The 25,501-nt window shown below is 55.6% G+C and overlaps 1 protein-coding gene across 1 annotated transcript in view; it reads right to left on the bottom strand.

Annotated features, from left to right (window-relative positions):
* NSG1 (neuronal vesicle trafficking associated 1) overlaps positions 1-3,141 on the bottom strand; it is a 28,730-nt gene extending 25,589 nt beyond the window's left edge. The window contains exons 1-2 of the mRNA XM_035005324.1: positions 3,033-3,141; positions 2,549-2,703 (exon numbers count right to left, since the gene is read on the bottom strand). Of these exons, the coding sequence (XP_034861215.1) occupies positions 2,549-2,677 (129 nt within the window). The 5' untranslated portion in view covers positions 2,678-2,703; positions 3,033-3,141. The remainder of the gene's footprint in view (positions 1-2,548; positions 2,704-3,032) is intronic.
* Between the last annotated feature and the right edge of the window lie 22,360 nt (positions 3,142-25,501).

Below are 25,501 nucleotides of genomic sequence, written 5' to 3'. Positions count from 1 at the left end.
CCTACTGTCCTCAAATCCCAACTGTCCCTGACTCGCTGTGTGACCTTGAGCACCTGCCTGGCCACTTGGAACCTCAGCGTCCTGGCCTGTGAAATGGGAACAGGGCCTATCTCAGCCGGCTGCAGGGAGGAGGGGGGAATCCGTACAACGCTCGGCGCGGTGGGAACCCGGTCAATATGCTCTGGGCCTGGATTCACCTGCCTCTGCCACTAACACGCTTGGTGACCTTGGACTAGACCCTCTATCTCCACATCTGTAAAACGGGGCCACTATCAGTAAAGTTAATGGACAGATGTCAGGTGAGAGCAGCCCGGGCCTTGCTGCGAGCCCCACGACCACTATCACTGCCGAACTGCGGCACTCGGTACATACTCTGAGCACCACATACGACCCCGACGGGGTACCTGACCCCAGCGGCCACGGCACCTGGGACAGGTGACATCACCTCCCCGAACCCTGCCTGTGACCCACACGGCGCTCTTGTTCGGTTACGTGAGAGGTCGCGTCCCAAGCAGGATGGAACGTGTGGCCCATGCCAGAAGCTTCTGCACTGGGGGGGGGGGGGTTGTGGCCTTCGGCCGTGTGACCTTGGACCCATCCCGTGAACTCTCTGAGACTCAGTCTCCTCATCTGTGACCTCAGAAATCTTCCAACCCAACCACTGGTCCAGCCCATTCCTGCCAGTTCCCTCCCTTTGTTTGAATATTCCCAGGGATGGGAGACTCATTACCTTTCAGACCTACCTAGACTACTTCTAAATGCCCAACTGGTTGGCCAGAATTTCACCCCTGCCTGAAATCCCCCTCCCTGCTATAAGCCAACTGTGTGCCGGACAATTCTGGAACGGAACAGACTGAGGACAAAGGAGGAGGCTCAGGCTGAGCGCAGGGAGTCACCTGACGGAGGTGCTGCCTTGGGACACAGCGTTCCTGGCACAGACCGCCACCACTCTTGGGCTGAGGCGGGAGGGGAAGTGGGGGCAGCCCCCCGCCCCCGACCGAGCTAGCCCAGCAAGTCCACCGGCCCAGACGGTGAAGGTGAAGGGGATGCGCCAGCGGAGGCAGCCCTGCCCCACCCCTCCCCCCAAGCCTCCTCGGACCCTCGGTGCCCCCAAAGTGGCCCCACGTGGCCTGGGTGCACTGGTGTGCCCAAGCCGATGCTCTTCCTGAACCGAAACACCTGCTGCCGGCCGACGCTCCTGCCCCTGCCCCCGCCCCCCACCCACAACACAGACAACGGACTTGGGGGGATGGAAACCACTCTAGAGGGCTGAGTAGGTCAAAGGATCCACATGGGAATAAAGGAATCTTCCAGAAGGGAAGGACCCATCGCTGCATAGATATGCCCCCATCCCCATCCGGTGGTCAGCAGTCACCAACATGCCGGAATAAAAGACAAAGACCTGAGTCAGAACGTCCTCGCCCGGGCTGAATGAGACAATAAATGTAAACGCACTTCGGGACTAGAATGAGCTTACTCGCGGCCGGGGTGGTTTTTAAGGCGGCAGCAAGATGGTCAGGAGGGATGCTGTGTATAGTATTTTAGGTCTGAGTTCTGCAATACAATTGTCGAGACTTTAAAGCATCGCATTTACCTTTTTAAAAGTTAACTCTTGAAAAGATTATCCTCCACGTACAGAAACTACTTGATTGGATACTGTACTCAAGAAAAGGGACTCTAGGGGCGCCTGGGTGGCTCAATTGGTTGGGCGACTGCCTTCGGCTCGGGTCATGATCCTGGAGTCCCAGGATCGAGTCCCGCATCGGGCTCCCTGCTCGGCGGGGAGCCTGCTTCTCCCTCTGACCCTCTTCCCTCTCATGCTCTCTCTATCTCATTCTCTCTCTCTCAAATAAATAAATAAAATCTTTAAAAAAGAAAAGGGACTCTAAATTCAGAAAAGAAAAACCCGCTTTGGAGAAAGGATGATGAATGGTTGTCCCCAGTTACACTAATACCCAGCGAGCTGAGCACTTACTTCAAGATTTCACAAAAGGAACAAAGAGAGGAAGGAAGCTCCCAGTCAGAAGCGACACCCTGCCGCATCTTACAGCCAGCCTGGGAGGGGCAGGCGGGGAGGGTGAGGACGGGAAGCAGCCCCTCAACGAGGGTCCATCCGGCCGAGGAGAGGGGCCTCCCCACCGCCGCGGGGCGAACCGGGCTGAAACCGCATCACCTGGGCGGGCACACCGAGCAGCCGCGCCCCAAGTCTCTCCCCCGACCCACAGCCCCCTGCTACCGTGGGGCAGGGGCGGGGAGGAGCAGGGCTGGGGGGCTGCCGCGGTGGAGCCAGGGACCTCTCTCGGACAGGACTCCCAGGAAAATCGAGAAGGGACTTCCCCCGACTGCGCTCCCTTGTCAGGACCGAGCTGTCTCCCGATCCGGAATCCCGCGCGGGCACGCCGTCCTCCCGGGGGGGCCTTCCTCCCGCCGCCCGAGCTCGCCCCCACTTCCCATCCCCAGCGCACGCCGCGCGTCTCTTTTGTTGCGGCCGCCGCCCGAGACTTGGGGTGCGCACCCGGCAGCGCGGGGGTGCCGGGGGGGCTCTCACCTTGTCCGGGGGCGGGAACTGCAGCTGATTGACATCGAGGGGCGTCATCAGGGGGATGGTGTCGAAGCCATCCTCCAGCAGCGGCTGCTTGGCGCCCTTCTCCGCGAAATTGTTCCCCAACTTCACCATCGTTCCGGGAGACCCGAGGCTGCCGCCTGCGAGGGAGGGCCGGGCGGGAGTCACCGCGAGCTCGCCGGCCCCCGCTTGGCCTCCGGGGAGGAGGGGTCGGGAGGACGCGGCGGTCGCCGCCCGGGACTGGGGCGGGGGGGAGGGGGTGAATGTCCCAGGCCCCCCCCCCCCCGCCCCGCCGCGGGACCCGAGCGCCGGGCTCAGGGGCGCACCGCGGCCGGGGAGGGGGTGCGCCCCGTCCCGGAGCCGGGGACCCGCGCGGAGCGCCCCCTCCCCGACACCCCCCCACCGGGGCGCCGGGCGGCCGTGGTCCCCGCCCCGGGGCGGACGGCTGGGGCCCGCGGGCCGCGCTCACCCACGCCGGCTCGCAGGTCTGGCTCCGAGCGCGCAGCGAGCCTCCGCGTCGGCCGCTCCCGCGCGCAGCAATGGCGGAGGCGGCGCCGCGCGGGGCCGGGCGGGGGAGCCGAGCGAATGGGCTCGCGGCCGCTCCCTCCTCCCGCTCGCCGCCTCCCTTCCCGCCGCCCCCGGGGCCGCCCGTGCGCGGGAGAGTGCGCGCGTGTGGCGGCGGCGGCAACTCCGCCCTGACGCAGCGCGCGGGGCCGCACAAAGGAGCGCTCCCCGGGGACCCGCGCCCGCCCCGGCTGCGGGGGGCGCGCCCGGACCCGAGGCTCGCGGCGGCGGCGGCGGCGGCCAGTGGGGGCGGGGGGGGGGCGCCCCGGGAACGCGGGCGGGGGCGCGCGGCGACTCGCGGCGGGAAGGGGGCGAGCCGAGGGATGGAGCGGTCCCCCGGAGCGGGCCCGTGGCGCGCGGCTGGGCTGGGGAGGGGGCCCCGGAAAGCAGGCGTGCCCGCGGGTAGGGGGCGCGGATGCGAATGGAGGGGGAAGGTTTCGGGACGTGGGGGGAGCCCTCCCCTGAGCGGGGCACGGCGCCCGGACTGGGAGGACGCCCCGGGGCAGCCGGAGGGTTGGGTATTCAGGGCGGAGGGAGCGCTTGGCGCGCTGCTCCGCGTTGGAGGGAGAGGGCAGGGCTTCTCTGGTCTGTTCGGAAGAGGAAGCAGGGGTCCCCTCACTGCAGCCGCAGCCTGGAGCATCCAGGTCGCGGGAGGGGGGGGGGATGAAGGGCGGGGGGTTCCAGCCGCTGTCGCAGCTGCCCAGATTACGGCGTCGTTTTGCGGACCTGGAGCCAGCCCGGCTGCAGGACTGCCCAGATGAGACACCACGCGTGGCGTGGGAGCAAGACCAGGCGCTGGAGGCAGGCCGCTGCTGGGGAATTGCTACCTTGCAGACCCCTGTCTTTTTCGGGCCCTGCTCGGACACAGAGTAGGGGTGCCCGAAGTCCTACTTCCACACCCCAGTTGCACGGCTGAAGGCTGAGGCTGCCAACAGGGAACCACCAGAACGTGCCTCCTCTCCCCCAGAACCGCAGGGGGGACACCGAGATAGGGGAGTAGCCAGTGCCCGCCTGGGCCTTGAGCCAGCAGCCCAGCCCAGGAACCTGGCCCTGGGTGGCCCCAATTCCAAATCCCCAGGAGGGCCCCACGCCCTTGACACATGAGGTCACTGGATTCCTACACTTGCCCCAGCTTCCCAGCAGGGTGCAGGTGGGCCTCTGACCGCAGGGCAGCCTGGCAGGACCCAGGATCTTGGCAGACAGTACCCCTGGCCAGCCCGGGCCAGGCAGGTGTCCCGGGAGCTGGCCCCTGCCACAGGCCCTGGCCCTGGCCGCCCGCATCTTTCCAGCAAAGGCCTTTAAACCACAGCAGGGAGGCAGTGATACTGCATGTGTGTGTGTGCCGGGTTTCTTCTGTGGAAGCCCAGGAGCCTCCCCGCCGGCCCTTGGACACTTCCTGCAGCAGGTGAGGAAGGGTCGTTAGAATCTGCTCAAGTGCCAGCCTGGGTTAGTCCCTGGTCTAAGCTCACGGGTCAGGAGAAACCCTCTGTGCTTCTGGGAGGAAGTGGCTTTGTCCCCGTCTCAGGGGCCAGCATTTTACCCACCCCAGCACAGGCCACACACACACACACACACACACACACACACACACACACACACACACTGTGGTTGGAATCCCACACGGAGCTGCAGGGCGAGCCGTCCTGGACCCCATGTACCCCTCCTGCCCTCAAAGGCTCTGTGAACCGAGGAGGACAGGGCCGAGAAGGACCCGTGGTCAGAGAGAAACAGCAGTGGACAGTCGGCGCTGCCTGCTTGCTTTTTTGTGCTGTCCTGGCTTTTCACGGGGACTTTGCGGTTTCAGTGTGTGTGGGTGTCCGAAAGGCACCTGGCCCAGGGAAGGACGCGGGGAATGCGGGTGCGCAAGCCCGCAGCGCACCCGGCGGAAGCTTAGGGATGAGCGTTTAGGTGGAGCAGTGGACCCACCAGAGGGGCCACTTCCAGGAGGCTGAGGACAAAGTGGGGCATCCCCAGGGAGGGCAGAGGGAGCACAGGTAGGAAAGCAATGTGCAAGGCACTTGGTCAGTTTCCTGGCCGCCCGCACAACCACAAACTGGGGGTGTAAAACATGCAGTTTCTCAGTTCTGGAGGCCAGAGTTCCGAAACCCAGGTGTCAACAGGGCCATGCTCCCTGCAGAGGCTGCAGGGGACAACGGTCCTGCCTTCTCCAGCCTCGGCGGCCCCGGGGGTCCCTGGGCTTGTGGCCCGGCCAGTCTCTCCACCTCGATGGTCACACCACCTCCCCCTCTTCCCTGTGCGTCTCCCATGAGGGCGCTGCTCGCTGGTTTGGGGCCCGCTCGATGACCCAGGATTAGGTTCTCCTCTCAAGAGCCTTAATCTCATGATCTGAGACACGTTCACAGGTCCTGGGGGTTGTGCACGGACGTCTTGGGGGGCTGCCGCTGGGTTCCCCGGGGCACTGAGTCTGCGGTGGAGGGGGTCAGCGGTTCGGGGAGCTCAGGAGCCCCAGGCGGCTCTGGGAGGGGCAGGCAGGGTCTGGGCGAGAGATCAGCCTGGAGAGGCCAGAGTCACAGAAGTGGGCCAGGCTGAGCCCTGAGGGTGTTTCTGGGACAGATAGAAGGTGTTGTAAAGCGTACGCACAGTCAGATCACCCGGACCTGGAGACCCCCTCGCAGGATTTTTATCAAGTATTTGGTTTTTCTGAACGACTCTCTGAAGGACCCGGGAAACACACCCGCCACCTCTTGGACAGTGGCCGCAACCCCCACCCCGTCCTCCCTCCTGTAGGCAGGGTGCCACTTCCAAGTTCAAGCCTCTCAGTGATGCCCTTGCCCAGGGGTTCAAGTCCAGACTGCATGGCAGTGGGGTGGGGGCTGGGGGCAATGTGATAGCCTGATTTCCAGTCCTGCCTCTCCCACTTCCTTGCTGTGTGACTTTAGACAAGTTGCTTAACTTCTCTGGGCCTCAGTTTCCCCATCCATAAAATGAAGATCGTAGTAATACCTCCATCACAGTGGTGCTGGAAGAATCAAATGAGCTGTTGCATGTTTTTAAACGACAGCACCTACTTTGGCTGTGGCCACGGCTTTGAGCGCTACTTGCTACTCGGTCCCCCTCGATCTCGATTCCTGGGGGCTGACGTGGAGTCAGGATGAGGTGCTAGGTGCTCGTTGTGGGCACAGGATTACTGCTCAGAGGGACAGAGGAGACTCTCCCCAGCGTTCTGGTGAGCCTCTCGGCAGTTCAGGGAAGGAAATGCCTGGTCCCAGGCCGTGGAGCGCCCGGCAGAGCGGAGCCCGGGCTGGGGTGAGGCTCGCCCTGCAGCTTCCCCGCAAGCAGCCTGACCCCTGGCACAGGCGAGGGCCGCCCGCTGCGGCGGCTGCAGGGAGGAGGCAGGAGGGTCCTGTCTGTTGTTCCACGGCCCGACCATGTCCATGCCAGACATGCTTCACGCACATGTCTTGTTTTGTTTTGTTTTTTAGTTGAGAAGTAATACACACACCACAAATTTCACCATTTTAAAGTGTACACGTCGTTGGGGTTTTTAGTATATTCACAAGGTTGCACAACCATCACCGTTAATTCCGGAACATTTCTATTGCTCCAAAAAGAAACCCTGTCCCCATTATCAGCCCCCCCAATACTCCCCGCCCCCCAGCCCCCAGCAACTACAAATCTACTTTCTTTTTCTGTCAGTGCCAAGGCCCTTTCTTTTTTAAAAATTTCCCCAGCTTTACTGACACAAAAGTGTGTCAGTTAAGGTGTACAACATGATGATTCCATATACATATAGATTGTGAAGTTATTTCTACAATAAAGTTAGTTAACATGTCTATCACCTTTTTTTTTTTGGTGGTGGTGAGAAATTTGAGAACTACCTAATTACTTTCTCTGGACTTGCCTATTTGGTACACACCCTTCTTTCTGATGGTTTCACGTTTCTCTGCCCCATCCTTAATTCTGAGTAGGCCGGTACACTGACGTGGACTAGGGAGAGAAATGGGGCTTCTGGATCTTTCTGGGATGGCGAGAGTCGGCCCACCTGGGCAGTCCTCCCTGTCTGTCCTTGAACCCTACACTCCAGCCACACCCACCTCCCCGTTCCCAAAGCACCTGCCTCCAGGCCTGGGCCAATGCCGTCTCCTTGGCCGGGAACGTGTTGCCCATCCCCTGTCCATTTCACAAACTCATCCTCACCCTTCAAAGCCCAGACCCAATGCCAGCTCCTCTTTGAGCCTCACCTGGCCCTTGTCTAGGCTTCTCTCCCGCTGGGTTCGGGTATTTAGACCTTTTCCTGAATTGTGAGCAAATGCTGGAGGAACAACTTAATCTTCATTTCTACGTCCCCCGAGACTAGAACAGAGCCTGGCGTACAGCAACGACTCGGAAACTGTACGTAAAACTGAATAGGCATCCATTCATTTTACATTCACAGTAGATTCAGACGTTTAAATGTCAGGTTTGTAAAGCCGAGCTCGAGTGTGTACTAAGAAAATTCATGGTCTAATTCAAGCCCAAGGCAGGGTTGCCCACGATATCACCGTGACATTCTCCCTCCTAGATTTAACCTTGCTGCAAATGCTCATTTCTGGAAAGCTCCAAACCTTATTTAAAAATACATAAGGTACAGACAAAATCGTAAATCCAGTTCCTAGTGGCTTTAGTGTTTTGTTTACCTTTGTACTCCATCCCCGGCACTTAACACATACCAAGTACTCAGGAAATGGTTAAGAAATGAATGAATGACATTTTTGTTTCTTTGTCCTTGGAGAAACTGAGTAAATAGTCCTATGGGGCTCATCGTCATCTGGTGACTCATTATATATTTAAACAGAACTCTGTGTGTGTGTGTGTGTGTGTGTTTTAGATTTGGGGAGTTTTTGAGTTTTGTTTGTTGTTTTGTGTATATAGTCTTCACGACCCACTCGGCCACTCCCCACGCCTGGCCGCCCCTCAGCAAACAATCCCCTTGACTCAAATCCCCCTCAGATGATCCCTTTAGCCTCCACCGGCGACCCCCTTGTGCCTTGACAGATAGAAACTCGAAGGGAGAACATTCTTGCTCCCGCCTGGATCCTCCCTGGAGCCGCTGGGAAGACAGCCCTCCCTGAGCCTCCTCCAGGATGAAGAATTACGTGATGAGCATGAAGGACTCGCTCTGCCATGTTCTTTTTTTCCTTCTGAGCTTCACAGATTCTGAGGGGAAGGGGCAGGTATGGTTATACCCATTTTACAGCTTAAGGAACCATCCCAACAGGTAGAAATGACCCTATGAGCAATCGCCCACGTGCAGTGAATGCTCACAGGTGCTTTCTGGGCTCTGTCTCTCGGTGCCCTCCAACCACCTCGGGGCGGCGGGGGGGGGCTCCTCTTCTTTTAGGCCAGGCCCCAGAGGCTTAGGTGACATGGTTGTCAAGAAAATGCTTGGAAGACTCACTGGCAGAAGAGGGGAGACAACCAGACGCTTCAAGAACTTAGTCGGGTGCAGACTTCAGACAAAAACGCAACCTCTCCCTCCGCCCAAAGCCCAGCCCTGCCCCACGCTGGCGCCAGGGGCCCCGAGGACCTGGCTACGCCTCTGGTTTCCCCTTCTCAGATCCACGGTCCACTTAGGCCCCAAAATGGGGGTGGGGGGTGGAATTCCCTAAACCTGAATATTACCCCCAGGGCCTCTATTCATGCCACTGTCACTCCCTTAATCATTGGCAGGTGGGTCATGCTAGTGGCGTGGCCTTGGGCAGACCAGGGGCCCTCCTGGGGCCTCAGTTTCCCCTTCCACAAAATGAGGGGATTGGGCTCGAATGCTAACTTACTCCCCCACTCCAGTTTAGAAGTCCCCGTCTCATTGGTCACAGTCAACATGGAAAGCATGGCCCGGGGCGAATCAGAGCCAAAATGATCAAGGACATGTGGAGGTCAAGGCACTGCACTTGACCTGGGGAATAAACTCCGGGGGCCCCCATCGTTTCATCCGGCTCTTCTCCTGCTCTGTTCCGGAGCATTCCATGATCGCCAGCACCGGCTCATGCACCAGCTTTCCAGCGTGTAGCCATAACTTGGACTGAATTATTTAGCTGGTGAATGATTATAAAAGCACTCGGCCAAAGTAAAGAACCACAGAAAGGCCAAATTCTAATAACACCACTGTACGCTTGAATTAATTATTGAATTTTTTAAAAGCCCACAGATGGATGAGTGCAATTCATTCCACGCTCTGCAGAGCCAGGGTCCCTGAGAGAGTGTCTAAAATGCACAGGCTCCCCGGAGTGTGTTGGAGACAGTACAGTGCAAGGCTGAGCTGCATTGCAGGCAGCTTGGCGATGACCTCATGGGGCTTTTCCGTCCGCGACGTCTCCACTCCGCAGCTGGGCTGGGCTTGGGTCGTGGCGGCTGAGTGGGATTAGCACACGGCAGGGCCACATGCTCTGCACTGACCCAGACCTTCTGGCCGTGGCACGCCTTTTTTCTTTTTTTAAACATCTATAATTTATAACCTTTTCTCTGTTGGGCAGGCTCCCCTGTTTCTCCCATCCAGCTGGGGAAGGAGAGTGGGTTCCTTGTGAGTGGATTTTCTAAAAGATTGAAATTTTATCTCTCGAGGCCCAATCGTCCTCATTTTGGACCCCCGTTTATTCTACAATGCAAGGCACGTTGCCCTTGCCTTCTGAAGCAGAGGACGTTGTAAAGAATCTTCTCTCTTCTTGAAGAATCAGGTCAGCTCTCTGTACAGAGCTGGGAGCCCTCGCACTGGGCTTGGTCAGTGATGATTCTGCTTTGGGGAGATCTATGTCCTCCAGCCCTGCCAGGGGACTGCCCGTGACCATCCCCACTGCTCACCCCATCCCCAGTACTTGCTGTGAGCAAAGAATCCAAATTGCCCCATTTATTAGAATGACATCAGAAAAGAAGAATAAGGAGACTGTAGTGGGTTGATGTGTCCCCTAAAACTTCATGTCCTGGCCCCTCAGAATGTGACCTCATTTGGAAATAGGGTCGTTGCAAATACAATTGGTTGAGGATCTTGGGATGAAATTGTCCTGGATTTAGGGTGGGCAATTCTATGGTGTCCTACGAAGAGCAGAGGACACAGGGAGACACAGAGGGGAAGGCCAGGTGATGGTTACAAGCCAAGGAACACGGGAGTGCCACCAGCCCTGGAAACTGGGAGAGAATCACACCACAGATCCTGCCCTACAGCTGGGGTGGGGGGCAGGGCAGGCACAGCTGGATTTTGGACCTCTGACCTCCAGAGCTGGGAGAGAATAGGTTTCCATTGTTTTAAGCCCCCCAATTTGTGGGCAGGCCACCCCAAAATGTACTGCTTTGGCATTGGTTATTATTATTTTTTAAAGTAGGTGCCATGCCCAGCATGGAGCCCAATGCGGGCTCGAGCCCACGACCGTGAGATCAAGACCCGAGCTGAGATCAAGAGTCAGATGCTCAACTGACCGAGCCACCCAGACGCCCCAACGTTGATTATTTTAAACAAAAGTTACGTAAGAGACAGCGAGTGTAAGGACACTCAGACCCCCTGTGTCCCCTGAAAGCAGGAATAAATCTCCCCCATGAAAATTACCCTCCCTGCAGCAGGAGGGATAGAAACATCCTAACCACCAGAGATGGGACACTTCGAGCCGGGAAAGCTGTAGAAACAAACCTGATCACTTCTTACTACCTTACCACCCTGGCCCAAATTCTGTTTAGAATTCCTCACTAAAGGAAGCTCCCAAGCTGAAGTTTTCTGTGTCCTGTCAGCATCTTACCGAAGTATCGTCTCTGCCTAGAAAGTATAAAAACTGCCTGCGTGGTCATTTCTTTAGGTCTCAATTTTATTATCGGGCCTCTGCACACATGTCGTTAAACTTTGCTTTTCCCTCCTGGTAATCTGCACCCCCGTCAATTTCATTCTTCGTCCAGCCAGAAGACCTTGAAGGTCAGGAGAGAAAGGCTCATCATTTATGATTGACAGCCCTAGGAAACTCAGACAGAAACTCTACAGCCCAAAGGGCTGACCCAATACTTTTAAGCTTTATGTCTTAATCTACTGAATATGTTGACATCAGATGCAGTTTTAAAATAGCCCCTCAGAGTTTCAAAGCATTTCCCAGGCATGAATTTCCATAACTGAAGCTCAGTAGAGTGAAGGTGCTTGGTACTGCCGGTCTCTGCTGGGTGGTCATCCCTGGCACTTGCTAACTCTCGTCCACACCCTGTCCCGGACCTGATGCCTCTTCCTCTCGAGGGGAGCACCTGCACTTTGGGTTTTAGAATCCTGAACCTGCATTTCGGAGCTGGAGTGGACTCTAGAGAGCATTAGCCCAGGGCTGTGGTTTCCAGAGTGGGCTCCCCAGACCAGTGGCATCAGCCTCACCTGGGGACTTGCTGGATGTGCAAATTCTTGGCCCCTGCTCATGCTCTCTCCGTCTCTCGAATAAATAATAAAATCTTTTTAAAAAAATTACTTTTATTGGAAAGCAGGGAGATTTCACAAAACATTCAGATTTCCTACTTTCTTTTGAAAACCTGAGTGGTCTAACAACAAAGATATTCCCAAATGGCAAAACCAGCCGCCTAATGATAATGGCCACCCACCCCCGCGCCGCCTATCTGCCTCATCCCTGCCTTAGAGGAGCTTCTGCTTCATTCGCCTGGGCCACCTAACCTGCTCAGCACCTGCAGGCACTTGAGTTTGAGACCCTAATCTAACCTGATACCTCATTTTACAGGTGGGGAAACTGAGGGACAGACAGAGGAATGAGCACATCCCTGGGCCACGCAATGGTCTGGGCCTGCCCCCCGGGTGACCCAGCAGCTCAGAAGCCTTTGCTGGTACTTGAGGCAAACACAAGAAGCTCATCGGGGGCCCCTGGGAAGCCTGCGGTCCCGAGGAAGTGAGCCCTGAAATCAGAAAGCCGCAGTGGCACCCCAGGGCTCGCGGAAGGGGGGGAGGGGCCAAGGCAGTGGGGAGAGAGGGGGTGACACAGGAGACCGGCGAGAGTGGTGGGGACCACCCCCAGCACCAAAGGACAATGACGAGTGTTGGCAGGGAGGTGAGGAACTTGGAACGCTCACCCATGGCCAGTGGGAGTGTCCTATGGTGCGGCCACCGTGGAAACCAGCGTGCTTTTCCCCAGAAGGTCACACACAGATTTATCATTGGATCCGGCCGTTCCCTCCTAGATATGCGCCCAGAGCATGTTCACCCAAACAGGGGCACACGATGTTCTAAAAACATCGGTCGTAGAAGCCAAAGTGTGAAACAACCCAAATGCCCACCAACTGACAGAGGGATACACAATACGTGGGCCGTCCATGCCACCAAGTGTGGTCTGGCCACGGAAAGGAGGGATGTGTGGACGTGGGCTGCACTGTGGCTGGACCTCAACGACATTCTGCTGGGTGGAGGAAGTCGGCCACAGAAGACCACAGGCCATATGCTTCCACGGATATGAACTGTCCGTGCATGCAGACAAAAAGCAGATTCGTGGTTGCCAGGGGTTGGGGGTGGGGGGAGAATGGGGGCGACCACCAGCAGACGTGGGGTTTCTTTCATCAGTGACAATAACATTCTAGAATTAGACAGGGGTGCTGGTTGCGTTGCTCCATGAAGATACTAAAAACCAGTGAATGGTACGTTTTATGGTATATGAGTTAGGTATCAAAAAAAAAAAACCACCAACAACAAAACCCAAAACCAGTCAGGTCATAAAATGGCTAGAGCATGAGCAGTTGGGGACGGGGCAGAATGACAGGGAGGGCGGGTTCAGCAGGACTCTGAGGCACAACAGGACTGGCTGCTAACATTTTCCAGCACCCACGGGGCAGGCTCTGTGCTAAGACCTGACCGATGTCCGCTGCTTTGAGCACGTCCCTGCCGCGAGCGTGTGCAGGAGGGGCGGTGGTCAGAGCCCTTCACAGGTGGGGAACCAGAGTGTGCAAGTGGCAGCGGGGCTGACACCCCCACGGAGCCCCCTCCCTGCCACCGTGGGGCCAGCGGTGTGACGCTGTGACCGCGCGTGTGCGTGTGAGCATGTGTGGGCATTGTGTGTGCCTGGGTGTCCGTGTGCACACACACGGGAACTGTGCACACACGTGTATTGCGTTTGTGCGTGTGTGTGTGTGTCTTGCACACCCACAAGAAGAGGCTGAGGGGCTCTTAGAGTCTCCTGGCAGGGCTGGGCAGTTTCCAGGGTTGGATAGCACTGGATCGAGAGAATAAAAGCTCCAAAGGAAGTCAGTCTGCCCCGAGGGCAAGATGGACAGACAAAGAGACGAGGAGCGGGTCGAAAGCAGCCCTCCCTCCTGACTAAAGTGCCAGGTCAGCCCGAGGCGTGCTTCTGCGGACCGACCATAGCTCCCCAGGCCGACTCAGCCCCCGTCCCTAGGGCGCCCAAGCTCTTCTGCTCGGCCACCGTGACAAAGCACCCCAGACCTGGTGGCTTAAACACCACAAATGGGTCTCCTCCCGGCCTGGAGGCTGGGAGTCTGAGATCCAGGCGTGGGCAGCGCTGGTTCCTTGTGAGGCTTCTCTCCTTGGCAGCAGACGATCATCTTCTCCCCGTGTCCTCACGTGGTCGTCCCTGTGCGTGTTGGTGTCCTGATCTCCTTTTGTTGTAAGGGCACCTGTCGTACTGGCTCAGGGTCCACCCAGATGACCTCATTGTAACTAATCACCTCTTTAAAAACCCCGTCTCCAAGCAGTCACATTCTGAGGTCCTGGGGGTTGGGGCTTGGGCCCATGAAATTTGGGGACACGTAATTCAGCTCACAACTGTCCCATAGAGCAATGAAGCATAAAAAGCTGTAGCCTCCAAGCCAGACAGGCCAGGCAGGGTTCCGACCTGGATCTGGTCACTTTCCAGCGACGAGTGAGTCATTTGCCTTCTCTGAGCCCCAGCTCCTGCCTCTGAGAAGTGAGGGTCACCAGGAGACCCCAGTGAGAAGCCTTCCTGTCTTTTGCAGCTAACAGCACGTGGTATACAGCACATGCTCCCGCTATGGGGGTCACCCAGCTTCCGGCTCCTGCCCCGAGCTGGTTGCGGGGGGGGCTCTGCAGACTTTCATCTAATCCCCTCCCCCAGCCCTGGGAATGAGGGAGGCACCCTTATGTGCTGCATGTTACCCGTGAGGAAACTGAGGCTTGCCGGGGTGGAGTGCTTGCTCAAGGTTGCACAGCTGGGGCTGGGCCTGCGTCTCGGGGGTGCCCGTGATCGGGGACTTGCTCATAAGCCCTCGAGGCCCAGCACGGAGCCTTTGTGGGACATACTGCATGTTGCACGGGAGTGACTTGAAATAGACAAGAAATCCGGCTGGGCGGATGGAAGGCCACCACGTTCATTCTGTTCTCTGGGTCATCTTGGCTTCCGGAGATTGTTTTTGAACCTCTAACAATGCCCCTTGAATGTGAAATGGAAATCTTTTCCCAGCAAAAGACATATCCGTCCATGTGGAATGGAGGCCGGGCTGCCAACAGCTCAGGTTTCGTAGCTCCCCACTTCACCCCACGTAGAAGGAGAGGAGATTTATAAACGATACAGCTAATTGTGTTTTTCTACAAGATTAATTTTATTGTCCCATTATCTGCTCCTTCCGAATCCATTCAGGGGTGGATTATGTCTTCGCTTTCATCTCTGCAGTGTTCATTAATAATTGGGTCACCTTTTAGCCAGGAACCCTGGATGGCTCAGGCCAGGGAATCTTCCAGCCAGAACAGAAACCCTTAGCATGGGGGCGCCTGGGTGGCTCAGCCGTTGAGCATCTGCCTTCGGCTTGGGTCATGATCCCGGGGTCCTGGGATCGAGCCCCGCATCGGGCTCCCTGCTCGGCGGGAAGCCTGCTTCTCCCTCTCCCACTCCCCCTGCTTGTGTTCCCTCTCTCGCTGTGTCTCTCTGTCAAATAAATAAACAAAATCTTTGAAAAAAAGAAACCCTTAGCATGTTACAGTGTTCTCGGTGCTAATGTCAGGACTCCTCCGGGTCAGGGGAAACGTGCTTCCTCCATCTGTTGTCTGTTTGGGGTTTGCTAGATCACAAATCCTGTGTCTGGGGCACTTTTTCTCGTGAAACTTCACGACAGCCCATTGCACAGAAGAGGGGCCGAGGGTCGCCCCCCCAGGGACGGCCTGCCCCAAAGCCAGTGCTGCCCCCACCCTGTCCCAGGCAACAGTCCCTCCTGAGTTTAGAGAGTGGGAGGCACAATCTATAGAGATTTGTAGATTAGTGGTTGCCTAAGGCGTGGGTTAAGGGGGAGACAGGATGATGGCCAGAGTACAGAGTTTCTTTTGGGGGTGATGAAAATGTTCTAAAACTGATTATGGTGATGGCTGCACAACTCTGAGAAGGTACTAAAAAACACTGTATTGTACTATGCTTTCAGTGGGTACATTGGGGGTGTCTGGAAGGCGCAGTCGGTTGGGCGTCTGACTCTTGGTTTTGGCTTGGGTCGTGATCTCAAAGTCATGAGATCGAGCCCCGCATCCTGCTCCATGTTCAGCTCAGAGTTTGCTTGAGATTCTCTCTCCTCCCCGCTCTGCCCCTCCTGCTCTCTCTCTAAAATAAATAATAAATCTTTTTTAAAAATTAAATGGGTAAATTGTATGGTATGGGAATTATATCTCAATGAGGCATTTACCAGAAACAAAAATCAAGGGACCATATATTTATGGACTTACTTCTGAAATTTATTCTGTTCCACTGAACTATGTGCCTATCCTTTCACCAATACCACAATATTTTGATTACAATATTTTGATTGTTTTCAGTCTTTAAATCAGGTAGTGTCAGCCTTCAGCTTGGTTCTTCTATTTCAAAGTTGTTTGGGCTATTTTTGTTCCTTTGCTTTTCCATAGGATTTTTTTTCTTTTTCCATATACATTTTAAATCGGCTTGTTAATAACTACAAAAAAATCCTGCGCAGATTGATTGGGATGCATTATGTATCAATTTGGAGGGAATTGGCATCTTAACAGTATTGATTCTTCCAATCCATGAATACAGTATATCTTTCCACTTATTTAGATATTCTTTGGTTTCTTTCACTACTGTTTTTGCAATTTTAACATACAGGTCATGCACATATTTTGTTACGTTAATACCTAATTATTTATTTTGGGGGAGAGGAGTTGTAAATAGCACCATTTAAAAAATTTTAGTGTCAAAGAGTTTATTTTTAGTACATAGAAAAATATGATTGAATTTTGAATATGCCCCTATATCCTGTGGCCTTGCTATGTTTGTTATTTCTAGAAGCTTTTTCCTTTTTTTAAATTTTTAAAAAAGATTTTATTTATTTATTTGACAGAGAGAGACAGCGAGAGAGGGAACACAGCAGGGGGAGTGGGAGAGGGAGAAGCAGGCTTCCCGCTGAGCAGGGAGCCCGAGCGGGGCTCGATCCCAGGACCCTGGGACCATGACCTGAGCCAAAGGCAACACCTAACGACTGAGCCAACCAGGTGCCCCACTAGAAGCTTTTTCTATGTCATATGTAAACAGTGATAGTTTTATTTCTTCCTTCCTAATCTATATACCCTTTGTTTCTTTCTCTCACCTTATTGTACTGTCTAGGACTTCCATTATGATGTTGAATAGAAGTGGTGAGTGTATTTATCTTTGCGTTTTTCCCATTCTGAACATGGAAAGCATTCATTTTTCTACCATTAAGTGTGAGTTAGCTGTAGGATTTTTGAACATATCTTTTTTCCCAATTAAGGAAGTTCTATTCTATCCTAGTTTGCTAACAGTCTTTGGTTTGGGGCTTTTTTTTTTTTTTTTTTTATCATGAATAGATACTGCTCTTTACCAAATGCTTTTTCTCCAACTGTTGATGTGATCTTGTAGCTTTTCTTCTTTAGTCTTTAACATGGTGGGTTATAAGTGATCCGTTTTCAAATGCTGAGCCTTCCTTGAATTCCCCAGATAACCCCACTTGGTCATAATACAGTATTATTCATTTTATGTATTACTGGAGTTGATTTGCTAATGTTTTGCTGATGTTTACAACTATGTCCATGAGAGATCTTGGTCTGTAACTTTTTGTTTTCTGTTTTTAACTTGTAATGTTGTCTGGTTTTTGTATTAGGTATGCTGATCCTATAAAATGAGTTGGAAAGTGTTTTCCTTCTTCAGTTTTCTTGCAGAATAGTTGTTTCATCCTTACGTGTTAAGTAAAACAAGCCAATGAAGCCATGTGGGCCTGGAATTTTCTTTGTTCCACATTTTAAACATTGAAAGTCTGTAATAAATATAAGACTATTCAGGTTCTTAGTACATGAGTTGGTAGTTTGTAGATCTTGAACAGTTGGTCCATGTCGTCTATTACTGTCTGTCATCCCATCTTTCATTCTGCATACTGATAATACGTCTTCTTTCTTTTTTCTTGGTCAGTCTGGTCTAGAAGCTTCTCTCTCTCTCCCCCAACCAATAATGCTCCAGCCGCCAGACCTTCCTTCTCCTCCTAAAACGCAGTAATGCTCCCCTGAGCTCAGTGCTTGCTGGCGTCTCTGCGTACATCCTACAAAGTTGGGGATCCTTGAGTTGGAAGGGCTCCCTAAGTGACCTCTGGTTGTGCTCCTTCCTAGGGGATGACCCTGGCTGCTTGAGTATGGGTCCCACTGGGGATTGAGCTCACTCGTCATGTCATTTCTCCTACTGTTGGCAACTATGCTAGTCATGGGCAATAATAGTTACTGCGCACCAACAGTGAGCACACGGCTGGGGTGGGGGGCGGGGAGAAGCCACACTGTCACTCCAGCAGCCACTTCCCTGGGCACTCCCCTCTGCCGAGCTCTGGCTTCTGCCTGGGTCTGTGCCCTGGAGCTCCAGGCTACCCACATGCCCTCTTCTCTGTAACATCGTACCAGACAATGCCTGTCGCCGGAGCCAGACTGCCCTAGGTCGCTAGCTGTGCGACCTTGCGGAAATTACTCAAACTCTCTGGGCCTTTGTGTCCTCATCTACAAAGTGGACCTGATCACAGTTTCTCCCTCTTAGGGACATTATGAGGGCTACACTGGAACCGTCATGTGGCTGGGACATAGTGAGACCTCGGTCGATACTAGCTCCAAGTTTTCAGATCGACCATCGGAAAGCACTTCTCCTGCCCCTGACCCGTGTCTGTTCTGGGCACTCTCAGCACCTCCAGCTCCTCTCACCTGACCTGTCCCTTTCTTTCCAACCTCCTACCTTCAAGGTCACGTGCTTGTTTATGATGTGTCCCTCCCACAGTGGTCTCGAACCGACTTGGGGGGATTCGGATGCTGTGAGTGAGGGGTGCAGATGCACTGCTTTGGGGGCACCAGGGAGGGGCAGCCAGGGAAGCTCCACAGGGGGCAGGGAGAGCATTCCAGAAGAAGGAGGTCACTGGCCCTTCTGAGCAGATAGAGCAGGTGGGAAGGTGAGGAGCAGAAGCTGCAGAGGGGGGCAGGGGCCAAAGCAGGAGGGACCTGGAATGGCAGCTCTGGTCAGCTGAATAAAGGCCCCCTGGCGTTCTGGTCCAGATCGCTGGAACCTGTACCTGTCACTGTCTATGGCAAGGGGACATGCAGATAGGATTACACCAAGGCTCCTGAGGGGGACGATTATCCTAGGTTATGCAAGCAGACTCTAGCTGTGATTGCAAGTGTCCTTTGAAGAGGGAGGCTGAGGGGGATTTGACACTGAAGGCAGGAAGCTTCTGCTTCTGCAGATGGAGGGAGGGGCCACCCAGCCAAGGAATGACTCCCCTGGAGCCTCCAGATGGAGCACAGTCCTGCTGACACCTCGAGTTTGACCCATTGACACTGGGTTTGGATTTCTGACCTCCAGAATTATAGGAAAACTAATTTCTGTGATTTTAAGCCCCCCAGTTTGGGGTCATTTGTTATAGCAGCCCCAGGAAACTCATACACTGGGCTAAAGAGGTCTTAGCTTTCTCCAGGGGTCCCGTGCCCCAGTGAGGGGTCTGAGCAGGTGTCCTAGGAAAATCATGCTGGTGACAAGATGGAGGAGTGGTTCCCTTTGGGGGCTGGGCAGGTGCAGAGGGCTTGTATTCCGCAGGCGCACACATCACCCCTGCACCCCTCTGCCCAGGTGAGCTGCCTCTGTCCTCTACCAGCCCCTGCCAGAGCCACAGTCTCCCTCCCGCCCCACCTCCTGCACGTGTCCCCCCAGCGGCCCCATTTTTGTATGAGCTCCTCGCCGTCCCTCAGAGCCCAGCATGAATGCCACTCCACCCCAAGACATGGGCGCTGCCAGCCCCAGTTGACTAGTAATCTCTTCTTGCCCTGAGGGTGTGTCCGCACATTTGCCGAGCACTTGCTGCGTGCCGGACACCGTTCCAAGCGCTTTGCACAGATCAGCAGGTTGACTCAAATGATGTCGCCAACATCCAATTATTTCTGACTTGTAAAAACAGCAACTTAATATGATTCAGCCTAAATACTTTGGTTAATCCTTAAGATAATTGTGTAAATTCGGTGCTATTTGCAAGGGAGGGAAGCCGAAACCTGTAAGAGTTAGGGGTCCATGCGGCGGCACAAAGCTCAGGGACTGGCTTCCCGTGGCTGCAGGAACAAACACCACAGGGTGCGGGGGCTTAAGGACAGGGATCGATTCTCTCACAGTCTGGGGGCCCAGGGCCCAGAGTCGGGGTGTCTGTCAGTGGGGCCGTGCTCCCTCCAAAAGCTCCAGGGGAGGGGGTCCTCCCTGCTCCTCCTACTCAAGCTCTGCCTCCTTCTCCCTGAGGTCTCCCTCCCACGTCGACACTTGTTCCTGGATTTAGGATCCACCTGGATAACCCAGGATTATCTCGCCTGGAGATCCTTAACTTAATCCCATCTGCAAGGACCCTTTTGCCAAATAAGGCAGCATTCCGAGGATGCGGGGGTTCAGCCCACCGGCTCCTAAGTGGTGTCATGGAGTGTGGGGTGCTGGACTGGTGACCCCGTGCTCTCCCCCCCCGCGCCCCGCCCCCGCCCCCGCGGTGTTCACGCAGCAGCTGCCCAGCCCCCAGCCCCGGACCCCCCGTAATCCGCAGCCTCCCCCACACCCACACCTGACCCTCCACACGGGAGGTTTCTCTCACTCTTTCCATCTCTGCCCACGAGCCAAGTCTAAAGACATTCACTGCTTCTGGTCGAAGGATTCTAAAAGCCACGTGCGGTGGGGGGCACGCTGACAGGTGTGCAAGTCCCTGGTGGCAAGGACTTGATCGGCGAGCATTTGCTGGGCACTGTGGGGTGCTTTGGGCACAGGCGGACGAGGCCAGCTGGATTCTGACTCGGGGACCTCAGCTGCGGGGGGGTGTGCAGCCCGCACACCGTTAGCTGTGGTCTGAGGCGGAGGCGGCCCACCCGGGCGAAGAGGATGGGAGGTCTGAGGAGGCAGAGCATTTCTGAGGAGGAACCAACAGTCCGTGTCCTCGCTGACCTCACGGAATCTCCTCAGAGCTCCTTTTTGGGAAGCATCATGATCCCCGCTTTGAGGATGAAGTTGTCCAGAGAGGGTAAGTAACTTGGTCAAGGTCACACAGCAGCAAGCAGTGAAAGCGGGTTTTGAACCCATGTCCCTGTGGCTCTTTTCTTCATGCCAAGGGGAGTGGACAGGATCTGGGAAAACTGTCATGGAGAAGGGGACAGGCGTACAGAGCTGGAAGGTTCGGGGTGCTCAGGGTATGTGGGTGGGGGGGCAGCCCCTGTCGGAAGCTTACCCCCACACTGCTCAGCATCCATGTTCCTGCACGTGTGTCTGCCAGTCCTGTGGTCCCCAGACAGACTTGCCTCTGCCCTGGGTGGCATCCCCTGTGTTATTTCCTCACAGACAATCAACAGGGGCTGTAACCCACAAACTTGGCATTTGGGCTCTAGCCGTGTGCAAAGGGCTCAGCCCACTTCTGTGAGCTTCGAAGCAAAATCCTCCCTACAGAGAGCCAGGATCTTCCCTCCCAGGGGGACAAGCAGGGCCGGCAGAGGGGTCCAAACCGGGGATGACCAAGTCCTGGGGAAGAAGGTGTGGGGGTCACCCCAGCGAGCAGTCCCCCCTCCACCACAGGATGTGTTCAGCAGCTCGTGGGTGGCATGTCTTCCAACGTGGTGCTCTTTGTTCTGTGTGCATCACAACATCTAGCTGATTTAATCTTTCATTCAACCCCTAATTTAAGACGAGCTCATGGGATTCTCTGACAACCAACAAGGACGAAGCATCAACTCTGTCTTACGGAGAAGAACTGAAGCACACGGAAATTATCTAGCTGCCATCAGCCGGGGAATAAGGGGCATCACGGGGCCCCGGGCAGCCTGGCTCCACAGTCCTGACTCTTAACCTTGGCTAAACCTCTTCATTCGATAACTTTTTTACATTACGTTACAAAATGCCCCAACTCTGCACGGAAGGGGGGCCAACACCCAGCTCTGCTCTTGGCCCACGTTCCAGGGAGCTTCCAAACCCCACAGGCACCCTGGCAGTGTCTTGGCGTGTCTGTCGACCTCAGGGTGGCTTTGGAACACAGACAGGTAGCATTCTGGCTTGAAATGATTGTTGCCCTAGGTGTCGGTAAAGCTCTTTGCAGACGCTTAGTTGACGGATTTCACAGCGACCCAACAGGTGGCAGAAGAAGCAAAAAGGCCCAATGGTCCAGCTCACCCCATCCCAGCAAGCCCAACCATATTTGGCAAAGCCTCCAGGCCCCCCGTGGGGCTGCAGGTGCTGCGCAGCCGGAGAGTGGTCAGCTGCACACGGTGGGCCTCCCTGGGACCGAGGAGTCCGGCTAACTGGCGCGTACCCACTCAACAAGCGCCGACCCGCTGTTTTGCTAGGTGCACCCTCCTTGGCATCTCTAATAGGACAGGAGGCCCCCCGAGCCTTGCTTGCGGATGGGGCCGGGGGTGCCAGCTGAACTGCCACTGCGGGGAGCCCACCCTCCAGGCTGCGTCACTTCTGGACCACAGGAGGGCCAGAGACTGTTCCTGGCTGCCTGGCTGGAAAGGAAAGAAGAGGCTCTCTGCTGCACGGACCTGGGGGAGGGGGAAGTCAGGACCACCGGGAGGGAGCGGGAGAAGAAGGAAGGCGATCCCCATGCGTAGATGTCCTTCCACTAAAAAGCCCCACACCGCCAGCCTTTTGAGCTCTTGTCTTCTCTTTATAGCTTTTCTGTTCCCCAGCTTCCCTAGCGGGTCTCGCTGCTCTCAGACCAGCCTCCTGAGCATCGACAGCACCAGCTCCGGGAGGTCAAAGTGTAGGCTCTGGGGCCAGGGGCCTGGGCTCAAATCTCAGTGCTGCTATTTATTAGCGATGCGACCTCAGGCAAATGAATTAACCTCTCTGTGCTTCTGTTTCCTCGTCTCTCTCTCGAATAGGGATGATAACAAAATTCTGTGCTTCTTGAGGCTGTGGGAGGAATGAATGGGAATGAACACGGGAGAGCTCAGGGTCCTGCCTGTGGATAAAGAAAACTCCAGACACGGTCACCATCACCGCTCCGCAGCTGTTGAAGACTGGGAGCCCCACGGCCATGTTCACGGCACTCGGGCCTCAAGAGTATCAAGGTTTTTCTGTGAGGAGCTGGGAGGCCACAAGCAAGGTCACCAGCCTGCGGTTTCTGGGTCTGTCAGACCCAGAATCTCTCCCGTTCTTTCTTTTTGGCAAACTCTGGTTTGTAGCCTATCCCACAAGGTGCAGTTCTCTGGGTGAGTGAGGTGCTGTCCCTCTGTGTGCACCTGTGTGTAGGTGTGTTGCTAAAGGACACCTGGCCTTGCCCTCCTGGGGCCGACAGACAGAGGGCCCTAGGGGCTGTGTGCCCCTTCACGAGCTCCGCGGGGAACGGTCCCGGGATGGGGAGGAGTGTCCCTCACTAGGCCATCCAAGGGGGGCCGTCCAGACAGAAGGTCACACCCGAGACCTCTGATGCTCACAGGATCTCAGCAGGTGCTGGGTGAGCCTTGGCGGATGCGGGTCAGCTTCCTGAGGCCACAAGGCAGCCTCATGCTCCAAGCCTCCCCAGCACGCTGCCTCCCAGCTCAGCACCCCACCACCAGCCCCCAGCACAGGAGGGGACCCTTGACTGGAACACATGCCAATAGCTGCAGAGGTGTTCATCCACTCATTCATTCACTGAACTCTCACCATGAGTCGGCCTGATGGGGGGCATTGGGACAGAAGGACCAGATGCAGCATATCCTCAGGGAGCTTCCGGCAGAGTCAAGAGACAGATAAAACACCCAAGGTCCCAGCCTCAGGGTCTGAGGCCCTTTTCCTCCTTTCTATTCCTCTCAGACCCTCAGGGATTCACTAAAAGGCCATGAGGGCACTTAAGTGAGTCTGGACAACCAGGACGTCTCCCTGTAGGAGGTGACACATAACTGAATATTGCTGGGCAAAGCCTGTGAGTCGGGCAGACCCTGGGGGTACTCGGTCCACTTCACAGAGCCCAGCTCCCAGCACCCCAGGGGGCCCTCCGTGACCGGGGCGCCTACCACCTCCTTCAACAGCCTCCCCTGGAGGCTGGCCGGGCTCTGCCAGGACCCGCCACCCGGGTCCTTTGCGACGCTGGGCCCTGGACAGCCTGGTCCCTTGCTGTTCCTCCTCAGCCACATGACTGGTCTCAAGAGTCACCTTTTCTGGCAAGCCGCCCCCCCCCCGTCACAGGACAAGGGGAGTCAGCTGCCCCCTCCTGCAAGCCCCCCTCGTTAGCGGGGGGATCATTCACGGGGAGGGGCCCACATGGCTCATGTCTGGAGGTCTATCAGGCCTGGGCCATGGCAGGTGTGTAATCGACGCTGACAGAACTGAATTGGTTTAAAATAAAATCTACTGCATAGAAACGAAACAAATTCAATCATAAATTCAGGGGCTATAGGTATATGTCACGAGTTGAAAGCTGACTCCCCAAAAGAGCTGTCCACATCCTAACCTCAGAGAGCCTGGAAATGCGACCTTATTTGGCAAAAGGGGCTTTGCAGCTGGAATTACCTGGGTAGGTTCTAAGTTCAGGGTCAGCGTCCACATGAGACACTCAGAGGAAGGACAGATGAGGCCGTGCAAAGTGGAGGCAGAGACAGGAGTGACACGGCCACGAGGCCAGGAACAGTGGGAGCCACCAGGAGCTGGAAGAGACCAAGAAGGATTGTCACCTAGGGCCTTTAGAGAAGCTCGGCCCTGCAAGACATCTGGATTTCAGGCCTGTGGCCTCCGGGACTGGGAGAGAACACATTTCTGTTGGTTTGAGCCCCCGGTTTGTGGTGCTTTGTTCCAGCAGCCCCGGGAAGCGGATCCGGGTGTTGGACAAAGAACGTGAGCTATTTGGATTCAGACAACATCAATGTGCTCTGCATCTTGCTCTCTTTGTCGGATTCTTAAACCCCGTCAGTCTTGGTTTCCCCATGAGGGCCCTAATTCCTATTTCTGATGGTCATTCCAACGAGTACATTAACCTGGAACTTCTTGGTCAGTCACCACATGGAATTACTGCTCGACAAACATTTAGCGGGTCTTTAGTATGGGCTAGCTCCGTGCTGGGCCCCCGTGAGGAAGTGAGAGTCCCTGCCCTTCAGGAATTCATAGCCTGGAGGAGGGGAAAGGGGGCCAAATGACTCATTTACGATGCAAGCAGGTGACAGCTGGGACGGGGGTGGCATAAAAGGTTGCAGAAGCAGAGGAAACTCCAACTCCCTTGGGGACAGTCAGAGAAAGGTTCACAGAGAAGATGGGAACTGATTTGGGTTTTGAAGGATGCGTAGGAGTTTTCTGGGAGTAAATAAACAAGCAGTGGATTTGGGGCAGAGGGAAGAGCATCAGCAAATGTGCAGAACAATGGAAGAGCATGGCCTATGGCTGGCGGGGAAGGACGAGGCTGGGAAGACAGGGAAGCTGTCTTATCCTGGGCTGAATAGCATCCCCCTGAACTTTCCATCCACCTGGACCCTCAGAGCGCAGCCCCCTTTGGAGACAGGGTCTTTGCAGACCTCATTAGTTAAAATGAGATCATGCAGGATCCAGTAGGGCTGGGGTCCTTTTAAGAAGAGGAGAAGAGACAGACAGACGCAGAGCAGAAGGCCACGTGACAACGGAGGCAGGAATGGGAGTGGGACAGCCGCATGCCAAGGAACACCCAGAGCCACCAGAAGTTGGAAGAGGCCGGGAAGGATCCTCCCCTGGAGCCGACAGACAGGGTGCAGCCCCGCATACATTGGTCTCAGGCCTGCAGCCTCCAGGATTGCAAGGGAGGACATTTCTGTTGTTCCAAGCGAGCCAGCTCGTGCTATTTGTTGTGACGGCCACGGGCAGATAACACGGGGCTGGCTCACGGCTGGGCGGGGGCGAGCGGGCAGGCGGAGGACCGGGTCCCCAAGGGGCCCCGGCCCGGGCTCTGCTCAGAGGCTGTGCACGTGTAGACGGCTACAGAGATCCCACGACGACGCTGACCCCAGCCCTGCCTCTCAGAGCC

The sequence above is a fragment of the Mirounga leonina genome, unplaced genomic scaffold (assembly GCF_011800145.1).
Source record: "Mirounga leonina isolate KUSES-001 unplaced genomic scaffold, KU_Mleo_1.0 Mir_129, whole genome shotgun sequence".
Lineage (NCBI taxonomy): Eukaryota > Metazoa > Chordata > Mammalia > Carnivora > Phocidae > Mirounga > Mirounga leonina.
Note: the sequence above shows the minus strand (reverse complement) of the source record. Positions and strands in the feature narration are given on the sequence as shown.